At 40.9% G+C, this 17,940-nt stretch overlaps 1 protein-coding gene across 1 annotated transcript in view; it reads left to right on the top strand.

The window, feature by feature from the left end:
* The first annotated feature begins 745 nt into the window (after positions 1-745).
* RNF168 (ring finger protein 168) overlaps positions 746-17,940 on the top strand; it is a 28,870-nt gene continuing 11,675 nt past the window's right edge. Inside the window, exons 1-5 of the mRNA XM_070406472.1 lie at positions 746-979; positions 1,336-1,645; positions 6,320-6,396; positions 10,536-10,715; positions 12,743-12,864. Coding sequence (XP_070262573.1) covers positions 866-979; positions 1,336-1,645; positions 6,320-6,396; positions 10,536-10,715; positions 12,743-12,864 — 803 coding nt within the window. The 5' untranslated portion in view covers positions 746-865. The remainder of the gene's footprint in view (positions 980-1,335; positions 1,646-6,319; positions 6,397-10,535; positions 10,716-12,742; positions 12,865-17,940) is intronic.

Raw genomic sequence — 17,940 nt, 5'->3', positions numbered from 1 at the left:
GAACCTTCCTATGGCCTTGGCTGGTTTGGCTCAGTGGATAGAGCCTGAGCCTGCGGCTTGAAAGGTCCCAAATTGATTCCAGTCAAGGGCGCATGCCTAGATTGTGGGCTCGATCCCCAGTAGGGGGCTTGCAGGAGGCAGCCAATCAATGATTCTCTTATCATTGATGTTTCCATCTCTCCCTCTCCCTTTCTCTCTGAAATCAATAAAAATATATTTTTTTAAAAAAGAACCTACCTATGAAAGGCAAATTAGAGAAGGGGCTGGGCTACAGAGGGGAATAGTAAGTGCTTCTATAAATTATACAAGTTTGCAGATTCTCTGATCACAACCTTTCCCCGAGATCAACCTCAGAGCTGCTTTTCTAAAAACTTTGGATTAGCAATCTAAGAGGCTTAGTTACAAATTAATAGAAACAGAAAGGTAGTTTGAAGAGTACTGGGAGAAATTTTAAAATGTGTTTGGAAGTTCCCCTTTTCTGACCACAGACGATAACCCTCCCAGTTTCCGCCGCCTCCGGGAGCAGAAAAATGCAGGGGAAACTCGGACTCCTCCAAGCTGAAGTAGGCGGGGCTAAGAGGCTGAAGCTGGGACTTCTCCCGCCCGGTAGAGCGAGATGGGCGCGCTCCAGCCCCGGAAGTCCCGCCTTGCACAGCGTTCCTGGCCTCTGCCATTGGGCGGCTCCTGGGAGGGCGGGGCCCCTTTCGGCGGGCAGTTGTGACGTCACTAGCCCTTGTCGGGTTGCTGCGGCAGCACCGACGGGATGTAGCTATTTAGCTGCCTCTGGAGAGGGGAGAGGCGGCCTCCGAGCGCCCCAGATGCCGGAAAGCTGGGACGCGGGGGTTCGTGCGCTGACCCCGCAGCGATGGTGAAACGGAAGTCCTCCAGCGGAGCCAGAAGTCCCCGCGGAAGCAGGGTCCTTTCCGGAACCGTGGCCCCGAGGCTGCTGCCTGGGCGGCGGCGGGAGCATCCTCACCTGGTAAGCGGGAGGAGGGGACCTGTCACACGCCTGCCCCCGCGCCCGAGGGCGGGAGCCCCCCGGCTGCGCTGCGGAAGCAGTTACATTGAAACCTCTGGACGGACAAGTTCATTTATTTTCTTACCAGACGTTTGTCTTAAACAGGGACAAACACACAGCCTTTAGGGTAGTGTAGCTTACCCGGTCCGCAGAGCGCCTTTGGCTTCAAGACGTGTTTGATGCTAACAGCCTGTGAATCCTGATACGCTGCTGGGCATAGTATTTAAACACAAAACTGTTCGTTTGATTTCTCCTTGGTTGGGCCGGAAATACTGTTCTTTGTCTTTCGGTCGTTGATGTTGACTATGTCTTTTTAGCATATTAAAATGGCTGTACCTGAAGATGCCATCCCTTCCTTGTCCGAATGCCAGTGCGGGATCTGCATGGAAATCTTCATGGAGCCGGTAACGCTGCCCTGTAACCACACGCTCTGTAATGCATGCTTCCAGTCGACTGTGGAGAAGGCGAACCTATGCTGTCCCTTCTGTCGGCGTCGGGTCTCTTCGTGGACCCGGTATCATACTCGAAGAAATTCTCTCATCAATAAGGAACTGTGGGAGGTAATTCAGAAACACTACCCAAAGGAATGCAAGCTTAGAGCCTCTGGGCAAGAATTAGAAGACACCGGTGAGTAAAACCCAGCCTGTTTGTTAGCTAAAACAAAATCCTTTTAAAAATGAATAATAAAAAAGAATCATTGCTAATCCATTTTTTAAAGGATTAAAAAAAGAGAAAGCTAATTAGTATTTGTCTAAATTATTTAGCGGGGGTAAAGTCAGAGATAAGATTTCGTTCATTGGTATACTCAGGCTGCTGTTCAGTTAGTGTTGGGTTAAAAATGAAAAGGAAAAAACAAGAATTTGAGTCTTCATTCTTATGAAAAGTTGTATAAATATTCAGATGAGCAATAGTGGTAGTATAACAACAGCAGAAATAAGGAAACTACTGGATTCCTGTGTTAATATTTCTTTTACTTTTAATTACTTTCTCTAACTTACTTGCTTATACTTCTCCATCTTAAGCATGCAGTGATCCTAAACTAGCTTTCTTCGACCAGTTCCCTCTGGTTAAACCGTTTTTATGCAAAGTCCTCCACAGTGTGGACTCAGCAGCTATTGAGAATGACCCAGACATTTTTGACTGTGGCATCTTGATCACTTAATGTGGATCAACAAGCTATGAAAATGTTTTTTGTCTTAAATGTGGTGTCTGTGCTCTGCTGTGCTTGCCTTTTTTTTTGTTGGAATTATTTTTATTGTAAATATATATAACAAAATGTGCTATTTTAATCATATTTTAGAAATATTTTTTAATTGATTTCAGAGAGGAAGGGAGAGGGATAGATAGAAGCATCAGTTACAAGAGAGTCATTCATGGGCTGCCCCAGTAGGAATTGGGGATTGAGTTTGTAACCAAGGTACATGCCCTTGACAGGAATTGAACCTTGATATTTCAACTCTTCAGGCCGTGGGTTGACAATATCCACTGAGCCAAATCAGTTAGGGCAACATGTTCTCTTTAATTTTTTTTCCAATTACAGTTTATATTCAATATTATTTTGTATTCGTTTCAGGTGTACAGCATAGTGTTTAGACAATTATATATTTTACAAAGTGTTTCTCTAATATTTTCAGTACTCACCTGGCACCATCTATAGTTATTATACTATTATTGACTATTTCCTATGCTGTATTTTACATCTTCATTACTATTTTGTAATTACCAATATTATCAATCTGCTTCTCAATTCCTTTACCTTTTTTTTGAGAATTCTTTGATTTTTTTAAACCCTAGCTAGTTTGGCTCACTGGATAGAGCGTCGGCCTTCGGACTGAAGGGTCCCAGGTTCGATTCCAGTCAAGGACATGTACCTTGGTTGCAGCCACATCCCCAGTAGGGGCTGTGCAGGAGGCAGCTGCTCGATGTTTCTCTCTCATCAATGTTTCTAACTCTCTATTCCTCTCCCTTCCTCTCTGTAAAAAATCAATAAAATATATTTTAAAAAAAGAAAGTATAATTATAAAGTGTATTATAAAGATGAACGGCAGTAGGACATCCCTCTGGCAATCCGGGACTGCTGGCTCCTAAGCACTCGCCTGCCCACCTGATCACCCCTAATCCCTCTGCCTGCCTGCCTGATGGCCCCTAACCACCTCTGCCTGTCTGATTGCCCCTAACCACCTCTTCCTGCCTGCCTGATCACACCTAACTGCTTCCCTGCCTGCCTGATTGCCCCTAACTGCTCCCCTGCTGGCCTGATCACCCTTAACCACCTCTGCCTCAGCCCTGCACCGGGACCCAGGCTTCCCTCCTCCAGCCGAACGCAGGCACCTGAGACCTGGGCTTTCCTCCCTCTGGCCGGCCACAAGCACCTGGGACCTGGGCTGGTGTTGCCCTGGCCTGGCGTTGCCCTGGCCTGGCTTTGTCAGGAAGGACATCCAGAAGGTCGTCTGGAAGACATCTGGTCTAATTAGCATATTACCCTTTTATTAGTATAGATACTTGTACTATTTCAGTCCAAGTGTGGGAGTCAGCTGATCCGGAGGGCCAGTAATATGCATTGCTCTATAGTATTTTATATAGGGATGTAAACATTCTTTGTTTTTGGTATCCATGGGTTATCCTGGAACAAAGAAATGGAAGAATAATTTTCCACAAATTTTTAATTTTTTGTTGTTTACTGAGACCGTCCCCTAATCTCTGCTGTGTAGGATTACTTTCTTTGTATTCCTTTAAAGGAATCTAGAGAAAGATTTAAGTGTACATATTCATGTGACATTTTGAACCTCTGGTTTTTCTTTTTTTTTCTTTTTTTAATTAAATCATTATTGTTCAGATTATTACAGTTGTTCCTCTTTTTTTGCCCCCATAGCTCTCCTCCACCCAGTTCCCACCCCACCCTCTGCCCTTACCCCTCCCACTGTCCTCATCCATAGGTGTACGATTTTTGTCCAGTCTCTTCCTGCACCCCCACACCCCTTTCCCCCCAAGAATTGTCAATCCACTCCCTTTCCATGCCCCTGGTTCTATTATATTCACCAATTTACTCTGTTCATCAGATTATTTATTCACTTGATTTTTAGATTCAGTTGTTGATAGATATGTATTTGCTGTTCATAATTTCTATCTTTACCTTTTTCTTCTTCCTCTTCTTAAAGAATACCTTTCAGCATTTCATATAATGCTGGTTTGGTGGTGATGAACTCCTATAGCTTTTTCTTATCTGTGAAGCTCTTTATCTGACCTTCAATTCTGAATGATAGCTTTGCTGGGTAAAGTAATCTAGGTTGTAAGTTCAGCCTTGCTATTCATCACTTTGAATATTTCTTGCCACTCCCTTCTGGCCTGCATAGTTTCTGTTGAGAAATCAGCTGACAGTTGTATGGGTACTCCCTTGTAGGTAACTGACTTTTTTTCTCTTGCGGCTTTTAAGATTCTCTCTTTGTCTTTTGCTCTTGGCATTTTAATTATGATGTGTCTTGTTGTGGTCCTCTTTGGATTCCTTTTGTTTGGGGTTCTCTGCACTTCCTGGACTTGTAAGTCTATTTCTTTCACCAGGTAGGGGAGGTTTTCTGTCATTATTTCTTCAAATAGGTTTTCAATATCTTGCCCTCTCTCTTCTTCTGGTACCCCTATAATTCGGATGTTGGTACGCTTGGAGTTGTCCCAGAGGCTCCTTACACTATCTTGATATTTTTGGATTCTTTTTTCTTTTTGCTTTTCTGGTTGGGTATTTTTTGTTTCTTCGTATTTCAAATCTTTGACTTGATTCTTGGGATCCTCTTGACTGCTGTTGGATCTCTGTATATTATTCTTTATTTCAGGCAGTGTATGCTTAATTTCTAGTTGGTCTTTTTTCATATCCTCCAGGGTCTCACTAAATTTATCGGCGGTTTCCAGAAAATTCTTGAAAAACCTTATAACCGTGGTTTTGAACTCTATATCCAGTCGTTTGCTTTCCTCCATTTCTGTCATTTGTGACCTGTTTCTTTGTCTCCGCATTTTTTATGCTTCCCTGTGTTGATAGAGTGGCTTTGTGTGCTAGGTGTCCTATAGGGCCCAGTGGCTCAGTCTCCCCAATTACCTGAGGTGGACACTCTTGGTGCACCCCTTTGTGGGCTTTGTGCACAGTCTTGTTGTAGTTAAGCTTTGATTGTTATAGGTGTCACTGGAGGAACTGACCTCCAGGCCAATTGGCTGTGAGAATCAGCTGTGTCTATGATGGGAGAACTTCTGTGCTAAAGACACCCTTCTGGGGCAAGACTTGCTTCAGTGGGGCTTTGGTGCTTACTGAGTCTGCCCCCTGAGTGTGTCCCTTATGGATCTGAGGAGTTGTAATCTGGATGGTCCCACTCTGACCACTGGGTACCCTGGCTCTTGGATCTAAGGAGGTGCTAATCTAGCCTCTGCCTGAGGCTACCCAGCAGGAGCTATGAAGAGAGCTGCAGATTCCCCTTCCTTTTTGGGGGTTTGGAGGTGCCCAGATGAGGCCCAGCTGTTAATCAATGCAAGCTGCTGTGGGGCCTTGGGCCTTCTGTTGGAAGTTCTGGGTCTCTCTGACCCAGCTGCAATTTGTTAGGTAATTTTCAGATTGCAAAGGGCCAGGGCATTCATATGCAAAAGCCTGGGTGGGCGGGATCTCAGGGAATCAACAGGGCGGAGCAAGCAGCTATGGCTGATCCTCAGCCCTGCCCTAAGGGACCCCGCCTCTCAGTGTCCCGGTAATTGCTGCAAGCACCTCTGAGGGAAAGCCGCCCTCAAGTTCCGAGTTCTACCTGCTGCCAGACCGTCCAGTTTCTCCCCGTATGAGTCCTGGGTCCCCAGAGACTTCCCGGAACTGGAGTTCAGAGCAGTCGGGAACTTGTGACTCCCTCCCGATTCAAAAAGACAGCCGCGTCCTCAGGTGCCAGCCCCTTTCCGCACTCGTGCTCCAGCCTCCGTACCTCTGCATTTTACTTCTGCAGCTCCTCTGAGTCTGTGTGTTCTTCTCTTTCCTTCTAGTTGTAGAATTTCCACTCAGCCAGCCTTCCTGTAGTTCTGGATGATGTCTGTTTTGTCTTTTCGTTGTATTTTTGAAGTTGTTGTGGGAGGCAGCAATTTCAGGTGTTTACCTATGCCGCCATCTTGGTTTCTCTGGTTTTTCTTAATGGAACTCCATAAAGTAGATATTGCTGTAGCTGTGAATAATTGTACATTTTATTTTAATTCTGCATTTTTATATTAACATAGTTTTAATGGAAGACAAAGCTAGCCATAAAATTTTGTGTTGCCGCTTATATTTTCTTTCTTAACCTGGAACAGTTGATGACTATCAGCCAGTTCACCTGTTAAGTAAACCTGGAGAACTGAGAAGAGAATATGAAGAGGAAATAAGCAAGGTAGGAATTAAATGGTTATTCTGTTTTTGGAAAATTCTCTGTTGTGTTTTCAGTTTCACATTTTACATTTGTTTTATGTGCTTATATAAATAGTATATATTGAAATGTAAGTAATTTTAATGTACTTTATAAAGGGTCCATTTTTAATGTGTTCACAATAGTTACAGACTAGCTTTAATTTATTGGTGCTCTTATGTGATAGTTATTCCTAAGCATTTTCATTTTCCTATAGCTTTGAGCTTAAAGGATAGAAATATTGTGGTAGATTATGGTGGGTGTGTTAGTCCATTAAGGATGCTAAGACTGCCCTGACCGGTTTGGCTCAGTGGTTCCAGGTTCGATTCCGGTCAGGGGCATGTATCTTGGTTGCGGGCACATCCCCAGTGGGGGGGGGTGTGCAGGAGGCAGCTGATTAATGTTTCTCTCTCATCGATGTTTCTAACTCTCTATTTCTCTCCCTTCCTCTCTGTAAAAAATCAATAAAATATTTATATAAAAAAAAAAAAAAAGGATGCTAAGATAAAAATACCGTAGATTTAGCGGACTTGAACAACAAACATTTCTTATAGTTCTGGAGGCTGGTAAGTTCAAGATCCAAGGTATTTGGTAGATCCAGTCAGGGGAAAAAGAAAGAAAAGAGAGAGGGAGAGGTCAGGAGAGAAACAGTGGGAGATAGAGGGACAGAGAGAGTATCACTCTTGCATCTCATGATGTAAGGGTACTAATCCCATTATCCCATTGATGAGGACATGACCCTTAATTCCCACAGACCCCACTTCCAGCCTGGCTGGTGTGGCTCAGTGATTGAGCATCGAGGTCACTGTTCTATTCCTGGTCGGGGCACATGCCCAGGTTGCAGGCTTGTTCCCAAGTTGAGGGTATGCAAGGGGCAGCCAATGAGTAATTCTGTCTTATCGTTGAAGTTTCTATTTTCCTCTCTGATATCAATAAAAAATATATATTTTTTAAAAAAGACCTCAACTCCAAATACTATCACATTGGGGGATTAGAACCTCAGTATATGAATTTTGGGTAGACAAAACAATGAGATTAGATGAGCGTATAAAATAGTGCCCATTGTGAATTATCCAAGTAGGAAAAGAGGGAGTAGTGCTTACAATGATGGCTTTGAAATCCACTAGTACTAGGAGAGCCCTATTATCTCCCTATCCTCCTGCTTAGTGTAGAACCCTGTTGTCCAATAGAAAGACAATGTGAATCTACATACAATTAAAAATTTTCTGGTAGCCACATTTAAAGAAATTTTCCAAACAACAGATGAAATTAATTTTAATTTATATTTTATTTAACCCATTATATCTAAAATATTTTATTAATATAAAAGTACTAATTATATCAAATTATAATTATACTAGAGGCCCGGTGCACAAAAATTTGTGCACTGCGGGGGGGGGGGGGGGTGAGACGGAAAGGTCCCTCAGCCCGGCCTGTGCCCTCTCACAGTCTGGGACCCCTTGGGGAATGACCATCTGCTGGCTGAGACCCGCTCCCCGGGGGATTGGGCCTAAGATGGCAATCAGACATCCCTCTGGCACCTCGGCAGCCCTCAGGGGATGTCCACTTGCCAGCAGGGAGCAGGCCTAAACTGCAGTCGGACATCCTTAGTGCTGCTGAGGAGGCAGGAGAGGCTCCCACCACCACCACTGTACTGGCAGCCATCAGCCTGGCTTGTGGCTGAGCAGAGCTCCTCCCATGTGAGAGCGCCCTGACCACCAGAGGGCAGCTCCTGCATTGAGCGTCTGCCCCCTGGTGGTCAGTGTGTGTCATAGTGACCAGTCATTCCCAGTCCTTCTGCTGTTAGGGTCAGTTTGCATATTACCCTTTTACTATATAGGATAGAGGCCTGGTGCACGGGTGGGGGCCGGCTGCTTTGCCCTGAAGGGTGTCCCGGATCAGGGTGGGGGTCCCGCTGGGGTGCCTGGCCAGCCTGGATGAGGGGATGATGGCTGTTTGCAGCTGGTCACACCCCCTTCAGGGTGGGGGTCCCCACTGGGGTGCCTGGCCAGTCTGGGTGAGGGGCTGAGGGCCGTTTTCAGGCTGGCGGGTGACTGAAGCTCCCAACCTCTCCTTTTTTTATTTATTTTTTTTATTCTGGGATTTATTTACCTTCTATGGCTGTTATTGGAGCTGAGAGCTGGCTCCAGCTCTGAGACCTCGGCTGCTGAAAGCAGGAATCTGGGTTTGTTTGGCTTCTATAATTGAAACACTGTTGCAGCTCCAGTTCTGAGGCCTGGCTGGCTGAAAGCAGGTTTCTGGGGTTTGTTTAGCTTCTATAATTGCAGCATTGTTTCTTAGAGTGCAGTTCAGAGGCCAGCAACTGCAGGCAGGGAACCTTGGCTTCCTCCATCACTGGAGCAAGCAAGCCTCCTGTTCGCTTCAGCTGCCTGGCTGCCGGTCGCCATCTTGGTTGGCAGTTAATTTGCATATCGCCCTGATTAGCCAATGGGAAGCGTGTCGGAGGTAGGGTTAATTACCATGTTTGTCTATTATTAGATAGGATCTGAACTATGTATATATTATAATGTGATTGGGCATTAGTTATGTAAACTTATACAAAAACTAATCATTGGAGTTTGCATTAGTTTTACTTAATTAATTTTCAATATTTTTTGTACTTATAGTACATATTGCTTTGGTCTAGTCACATTTCAAGTGCTCAATAATGTAGCTTGTGGCTACTATAATTATGATAGTTAACTTAATGTCAGCATATTGTCTAAGCGGTGTTCTTAAGGGTTTTTTGTTTGTATCATCCTCACCTGAGGATATGTATTTATTGATTTTTAGAGAGAGAGAGAGAGAGGAAAAAAACCCCCACATCGATGTGAGAGAGAAACATTAATTGGTTTTCTCCTTCCTATATGCATCCTGACCAGGGATTGAACCCACAATCTAGGTATGTGCCCTGACCAGGAATCGAACCTTTTGGTGTACAGGTCGATGCTCCAGCCAACCAAGCCACCTGGCTAAAGCTTAAGTAAAGGTTTCAAAGAAATGGTTTAGTCCTTATAATAAGGTATTGAGAACAGGCTCTACTTTGAGCGCAAATGAAAGAAAACAAACTTCAGCTACCTTAAAATTGTAATTATTTAGAAATCCAGAGGTAGGGGCTTCAGGGGTGGGTTTATCCAGAGCTCTAGATCCAGATCTTTGGTAACTTCTGTCAGCTGGCTTTATCTCAGGCTAATAGCAAGATGGCCACACCATTCTGAACCTCAGTTTTCTCATGGGATTGGATTAATGACATATTCTTGAGTCAAATCCTTTGGAATTCTAAGTGGTTCTTGTTTGTTCTTTTGTGTGTTTTTCCCCCAGGAGAAGTATTATTTGTTTGTTTTTAGGAGAAGTATAGTTTAAATGACCATAAGCATGGCCTTAGATTCTAGAATCAGAGTTTGAGTCTCTATTTTGCCACTTACTGTTTTAAGAAAGTTACTTGTTTTTCTATGTCTGTTTCTTCTTTTGTAAATCATATAATAACCAATGTGGGGGTTTCTTCAGCAGCCATTCCACTCCTGCCCACTGTGTTTAGGGATTCTTCCAAATTTCAAGGATAGATCCTATCAGTCTTAGTTTTTAACATTACATTCCTTTTCCTAGGTTTTGGTTCAGGAACCTAGGGCTAAGTTAATCTGCACATGACATTCTGTTAACTGAGGGAAAGTATTACCTGGAAACATAACCCACAAATGTGTGACAGTGTAGTAGAAGTTGGAATTAAGGACTGAGGTGAGGAGGGATGAGGATTGATTAAGGTTTTATTGGGCTGATCTGGGAAGGTTTCATGAAGGGACTTCTTGAACTATCCTGTAGGAATTTGCCTCTCCAGATTTAATTCCTGTCTATTTGTTCATTTAAAAAATGTTTACTGTTCTTATTAAGAAACTAGAGGCCGATGCACGAAATTCATGCAAGAGTAGGCCTCCTTCGCCTGGCTGCCAGCATTGGCTTCCCTCTGGCACCCAGGACCCAGGCTTCCCTTGCAGCCCTGGCTTCGTCTGAAAGGTCATCTGGAAGGATGTCTGGTCTAATTAGCATATTATGTTTTTATCATTATAGATATTGTAAGTATATTAAGAGGTTCAGAAAAGGATTGTTCTCTATTAATTATTTTTAAGGTGGAGGCAGAGCGACGGGCCAGTGAGGAAGAAGAAAACAAAGCCAGTGAAGAGTACATACAGAAATTATTGGCAGAGGAGGAGGAAGAAGAAAAGAGACAGGCAGAAAAAAGGAGAAGAGAGATGGAAGAACAGCTAAAACGTGATGAAGAACTCGCAAGAAAGCTAAGCATTAATATTGTAAGTTTTAGGAGAGAATTTTGAAGTATTAACATTCTTACTGCTTTGACTATGTAATTTTGAAAGAAATGTTCACCATAACTACAAGCTATTTCTGACCTGTTCTACTGAAAACTTCTTTCAGTTTTCAAATGTTGTTACATATTTGCTCTAATTCAAGTGTACTTTAAAAAATGTTTGTATTATTAGTAAATTCAAATTATGCAGGAAAGCTATTCAGTGAAAAATGAGAGCTTCTTTTCCCCCCCTCCACCATTTCATTCCCATTCTGTTCCATTACATCAGTTCCTTTCCCCAAAGTTTAGCCCTATTTACCATTTCTTATAACTATTTTTCTTATTTGCCTAAAGGATTTATCAATTATACTACTTTTTTCTTGCCTTTTTTCACTTGATATATCTTAAGAGATTTTTTTTGTGTGTGTGTATTACTACATACAGTCTTAATTCTTTTAAAGAATGGTATACTATTCCATTGTATTGATATAGATCATTTTTAGAAAGTGAAACACATTAAATTCTTAACATATTAAAGCTGAATTTTATTATCTTGCTGTAGTTAAATTACTGCATAAGGGAAATGAATGAAAGAAAGGGTAAAAATGCATACTTTAAGACTAAAAAATACAATGGGGCCCAGTGATTTGAAAGAACCTGGCAGAATTACCCTGGGATTTTTAGAAAATATAAACTGTTCTCTATCTACTGAATCAGAATCTCTGGGGATGGCCAAAACCGGTTTGGCTCAGTGGATAGAGCGTCGGCCTGCGGACTGAAGGGTCCCAGGTTCAATTCCGGTCAAGGGCATGTACCTGGGTTGCGGGCACATCCCCGGTGGGCAGCTGATCGATGTTTCTCTCTCATCGATGTTTCTAACTCTCTATCTCTCTCCCTTCCTCTCTGTAAAAAATCAATAAAATATATATTTTTTTAAAAAAGGATTTATTAAAAAAAAAAAAAAAAAGAATCTCTGGGGATGGGACTTAGGGCATACCATTCCCAGAGGCATCTAGGGAAGTCTGAGGTATATTCAGATTTGAGAGCCTATAAAAACAATTCCTCTGCTTTCAAACAACAAATATGTTAAAGACACTTACTAAAATGAACTATATCCAGAATTTGGATTTTTTTTTCATTTTTAGAGGCCTACCATTAATAATAATATATTCAAGTTTTAGATTGTATGCCCTTTTTAATATACTTTTTAAAATTTAAGTAAAATAGCTTTATAAAGGCATACAATAAGAAGTAAAGACATTGACCAATAGAATAACAAATAGGATAAGAAAGAGAATACAGGGGTGGGTAAAGTAGGTTTACATAATACAAATAAATAATACAATAGTTAATAAATGATACAGCCCTCGTCGCATAGCTGTTTTGCATGCTCACAACTGTAAACGTACTTTTGCCCTCCCAATAATTCAAAGAGGAGAATCTTTAGCTTTAGAGTAGATTTATTGATATTTTAGAATAATTTTTGGCTTGCTTGTGAAAGTTGTTGGGTGGTCCAAGGCCAAATGTCTGTCACTGCCAGTTATATCATTTTTCCAATAATGTGGTAAGAAACTTACGAGACTACAGCAAGTAAAAATTCATGGTATTTATTGGTATGCCTGTAAGTCCCCAAGTTAAATTACTTTTACATAAAACTAACTTTTATTGCAGGCATAGCTATACCTCTTTGAATTTACCCCTATAGATAAAGGTAGTTATGTAAACTTCTCATTAGAAATATTAACAAATTATCAGCTAATAAGATTAGTATCATTATTCCTTTTGTGCTCTTTCATGTAGAGTAAAAATACAATTAATTTAGACCAACTTGGATGAACTTAATCTCTTTTGCTTTGTTTTTGGACTTAATCTTGTTTATACTAATTTTTACATAATGTTATTCAAAGAGTGTGTAGAATTTAAATGTAAGCATAATTTCTGAAAAATTCTATTGTGAATTCTGAGTTAGTTAATAGCTTATTTTATTATAAATTTATTCTAATGTCTTTTATGCTTTTTCTGTTGTTAAAGAACAACTTCTGTGAGAAAAAAGTCTTGGCTTCTCCCATGAATTCCAGAAAATCTGATCCAGTCACAAGCAAGTTGAAAAAGAAAAGTAAAAATAAACAAACAAATACTGGAGATATTCAGAAGTAAGTGAACATGGCTGTTTATCAGTTATTGACCACCTACTGTATGCCAGTGTTTTTTGTTCATATAGTTCACTAACTGTCAAAATTTGGTCTATGCACTCTGCATGAAAACCCTCCAGATGGTCTGAGATTGATATAAAATGAAAATAGAGAGCTACTCACATAGCTTAGATTCCTGGCTAGCATGAAGAGAGATATGAATTCTTTTTTAATCTTGATTGCTCAGGGTTTCCATGATGTTCCCATTTTCTCACAACTAACTGTTGGGCCCTGGCCGATTTGGCTTGGTGGTTAAGCAGATTGGTCCTTGGACAGAAGGCTCCGGGTTCAATTCCCAGTCAAGGGTTGAAGGCCCAAGCCCAGCCTTGCAGGAGGCAGCCCATCGGTGCGTCTCTCACGTTGGTCTTTCTCTTTCTCTCTCTCTCAACCTCTCTCTCTCTATCCCCTCCCTCCCTTTCACTTTCTGAAAATCAATGGAAAAAATATCCTTGGGAGAGGATTAACCAAAAAAAGTTTAAAAGACTAACCCGTTGGATTTTGTTTTCCCCTTGGTTTAGGTCATCCTCATTGAAGGAGTTTATAATTTGGCAACTAGATCATTCACCCACTTTTTCCCAGTTTATGCATTATATGTCTTCTCTACTATAAAAAGGTATGATCCATGTAGTCAACAGTGGAGCAATGATTTAGCTTCCCCACAACACCCCTCCAGCACCAGGTAGAATTGATGACTATGAGATATAAGCTTTCCCATCATAATTCGTAGTTGGAAAAGTTTAAGAAACACAATCTAGACTTCAAAAAGTCTAGATTGGTTCAGGTGAGACAACATGTTGCAGAATCCTTGCGGAATTCTTAGGAATTTTGGATTTGGGGTGTGGACAATTAGATTTAGGGTGGAGGCAGAGTTAAATGGAGTGCCTGCTTTTAAAGGAAAAAATAGCTTGGCCAGTATGGCTCAGTGGTTGAGCGTCGACCTATGAACCAAGGAGGTAAAAGTTCCATTCCTGGTCAGGGCACATGCGCAGGTTTTGGATCGATCCCCAATGGGATGCGTGTAGGAGGCAGCCAATTAATGATTCTCCCTCATCATTAATGTTTCTCTCACCCTCTCCCGTTCTCTCTGAAATCAATAGGAATATATTTTAAAAATAAATAAATATGGTAGTATCAATATTTTTAATGCTGATATTATGCAAAGTAGGAATCAAAAGAAAAACCATTAAAAGGAGAAAAGCAGAGGGATTGCATAATTACACAATATTCTGCTTAAAGCTTATCACTTATGAATCTTCATACATCTAAATATATATTTTGAAATACACAAAAATAAAAAATTATTAGAAAAAAAAGGGCCTAATAAACTGATAAATTTTAATAAATTGGTGAATTTAAAAGTAGGAATTGATAAGCTTGTGGATTAAAAGTTCAAATAAAGCCCTAGCCAGTTTGGATCAGTGGATAGAGTGTCGGCCTACGGACTGAAGGGTCCCAGGTTCAATTCCGGCCAAGGGCACATGCCTGTGTTGCAGGCTCCATCCCCAGTAGGGGGCATGCAGGAGGCAGCCTATCCATGATTCTCTCTCATCATTGATGTTTCTATCTCTCTCTCCCTTTCCCTTCCTCTCTCAAATCAATAAGAAGAAATACATTAAAAAAAGAATAATAAAATAAAGTTAAAAACAGATAAGGTCTAGTCTCTAAAATATATAAAGAATTCTTAATATAACTCAACAGTAAGACAATAAGTGGACTTGAATAGATATTTCTTTTAAAATGCACAAATAGCCAGTAAGCACATAAAAAGATGCTCAATATCATTAGTCATTAGGGAAATGTAAAAACTACAATGAGATACCATTTCACACCCACCAGGATATCTATAATCCAAAAAAAGGAGGAAATAACATGTTGACAAAAATGTAGAAAAATTGGAATCTTATGCATTGGTGGTGAGAATATAAAGTGGTGCAGCCACTGTGGAAAACAGTTTGGCAACTCCTTAGAAAGTTCAATAGACTTACCATGAGACTCAACATTCAACTCCTAGATATTTACCCAAAAGAATTAGAAACAGGTCTTTAACAAATACTGTACACAAATGTTTGTGTCAGCACTTCAAATAGCCAAAAAGTGGAAACAGCTCAAATGTTCATTGAGGGATAAATAGATAAACAAAATATATATCCATAGAATGAAATATTATTCAACCGTAAAAAAGGAATGACAGCCTAGCCAACGTGGCTCAGTGGTTGAGTATTGACCTATGAACCAGGAGGTCATGGTTCAATTCCTGGTCAGGGCACATGCCTGGATCGCGGGCTCAATCCTGTGTGGGGCATGTAGGAGACAGCCAATCAGTGATTCTTTCTCACCATTGATGTTTCTATCTCTCTCTACCTTTCCCTTCCTCTCAGAAATCAATAAAAATATGTATTTTTTTTTTAAAAGGGAATGACATACTGATATAGTCTATAATTGGATTAACTTCAGAAACATGCTAAGTGAAAGAAGCTAGAAATTAAACTTTCTAGCAATATTAAGTGTTATAGAGGATAAGAAGCACTTAACATGCTTTGGGGGAGTTTAAGAGGTTGATACTCTATAACTGGAGGATAGACACTAAAGAAACCCCAGAAGACAAGTCCAGGAATGTGCCCAGCAGTACTATTCATAACAGTAAAGAGCCAGAAGCACCCATATTCCAACAGTAGAACAGAGTATTACCCAACAGTGAAAATGAATTTTGTCTAAGGAAAACATGCATGATTCAGGAAAATGTTGGGTGAAAAAAACAAGTTGTGGAAGAATACATGGAGTATGATTCTATATACATAAGGTTCAAATTATGCAGTACTAAAGCAATAGGTGTTTAGGGATACAGGTGTGTGGTAAAACTATTTTTTAAAGCAAGAGATAAATAACTCATGCCCTAGCCAGTTTGATTCAGTGGATAGAGCATTAGCCCGCAGACTGAAGGGTCCTAGGTTCAGTTTCAGTCAAGGGCACATGCCCGATATGCAGGCTCGATCCCCAGTAGGGGGCTTGCAGGAGGCAGCCGATCAATGATTCTCTCTTATCATTGACGTTTCTATCTCCATTTCCCTCTCCTTTCCTCTCTGAAATCAATAAAAATATATTTTTTAAAAGAGAGAGATAAATAACTCAGAATAATCATCTCTGAAGTGGGAGACAAAGAGGAGGCCCCCATAGGGATTTTAAAGTCGATGATTGTTAGTATAAGGGTTTTTGTGATCATGTAAATTTTTTGGTATCTATATGTATATGTATATATATATATATATATATATATATATATATATATATATATATTTAAGCATATTTTATTGATTTTTTACAGAGAGGAAGAGAGAGGGATAGAGAATTAGAAACATCGATGAGAGAGAAACCTTGATCAGCTGCCTCCTGCACACTCCCTACTGGGGATGTGCCCGCAACCAAGGTACATGCCCTTGACCGGAATTGAACCTGGGACCCTTGAGTCCGCAGGCTGATGCTCTATCCACTGAACCAACCGGTTAGGGCTTTTTAGTATATTTTTATTGATTTCAGAGAGGAAGGGAGAGGGAAAGAGAGATAGAAACATCCATGATGAGAGAGAATCATTGATCAAATGCCTCCTGCACGCAACCTGGACATATGCCCTGACTGGGAATCAAACCGTGACCTCCTGGTTCATAGGTCGACACTCAACCACGAAGCCACGCTTGCCGGGCTCCATGTCTTTTTCCATATGAACAACTGTAAACATACTTTTGCCCATCCCCGTATTGTGAATCTTACATATATTTTGTAACTGTTTTCTTCTAAACTATTTGTTCTCATGAGGTAGGCTCTCTTAGAAGGATCTTTATGACACAGTGAAAAAAGAAAATCTCAGCCCTGGCTAGGTGGTTCAGTTGGTCGCAGCATCATCCTTTACACCAAACGACTGGGGTTCGATTCCTGGTCAGGGTCAGGGCATATACCTAGGTTTCGGGTTCTACCTCTGGTCAGGGCGAGTATTGGAAGCAACCAATCACTGTTTCTTATGTCAGTGTTTCTCTCTCTCCCCCTCTCTCCCCTTCCTCCAGCCCCCTCCCTTCTTCTCTAAAAAAGCAATAAAAACATATCCTTAAAAAATACCAAAAAAAACATATCCTTGGGTGAGGATTTTTTTAAAAAAAGAAAAATCTCAGATAATTAGGATTTCTTTAAAAAAGAGATAGTGCAAAAAGAGAGAGAGAGAGAGAGAGAGTGCCCTAACCGGTTTGGCTCAATGGACAGACCATCGGCCTGCGGACTCAAGGGCATATACCTTGGTTGCAGGCACATACCCAGTAGGGAATGTGCAGGCGGCAGCTGATCAGCGTTTCTCTCTCATCGATGTTTCTAACTCTCTATTCCTCTCTGTAAGAAATCAATAAAATATATTTTAAAAAAATAAATAAGAGATAGTGTGTACTATATAGAAATAAACATTTTTTAAAAAGTGGTTATAGCCCTTTGCCCATGTGGCTCTGTGGGTAGAGCGTTGGTCCTTGCACTGAAGGGTTGCAGGTTCAATTTCCGGTCAAGGCCATGTACCTGGGTTGCATGTGGGAGGCAACCAATCAGTGTATCTCTCACATTGTTGTTTTTCTCTCTCCCCCACCCTCCCCTTCCCTTCCACTCTCTAAAAATCAGTGGGAAGGAAACTATCCTCAGGTGAGGATTAACAACAAAAAACCAATTAACAAAAAAATTGGTTACATATGAGGAAGCAAATAGGCATGGAAAGGGATTGATGACCTATATTTCCTACATTTCCGTTTAGTTTTATGGTTATTATAAGTAAAGAAGATCCAGGACAGTTCCTAAATCTTCACTGATCAAGTTGGATAAGTATCTGATCACATCTTGTTTTGTTCTTTGCTTATGGATTTCAAAACAACTATTATGCTGTAATAATTCTTACTTGGAACTAATAGACTTGATGGCTAATATCCAACTTTGGCAGAAGGGATTCTTCAGCTTTGAGAAACAATTAAAATGCAACTAAATCTGGACTCCTGTTTTTCTCATATCAACTGAAAA

Source organism: Myotis yumanensis, unplaced genomic scaffold, assembly GCF_028538775.1.
Source record: "Myotis yumanensis isolate MYYU_CA2020_CCGP unplaced genomic scaffold, mMyoYum1.0.hap1 SCAF_2, whole genome shotgun sequence".
Classification (NCBI taxonomy): Eukaryota; Metazoa; Chordata; class Mammalia; order Chiroptera; family Vespertilionidae; genus Myotis; species Myotis yumanensis.
The sequence above is the reverse complement of the archived record's forward strand: the minus strand, read 5'-3'. Positions and strand labels throughout refer to the sequence as shown.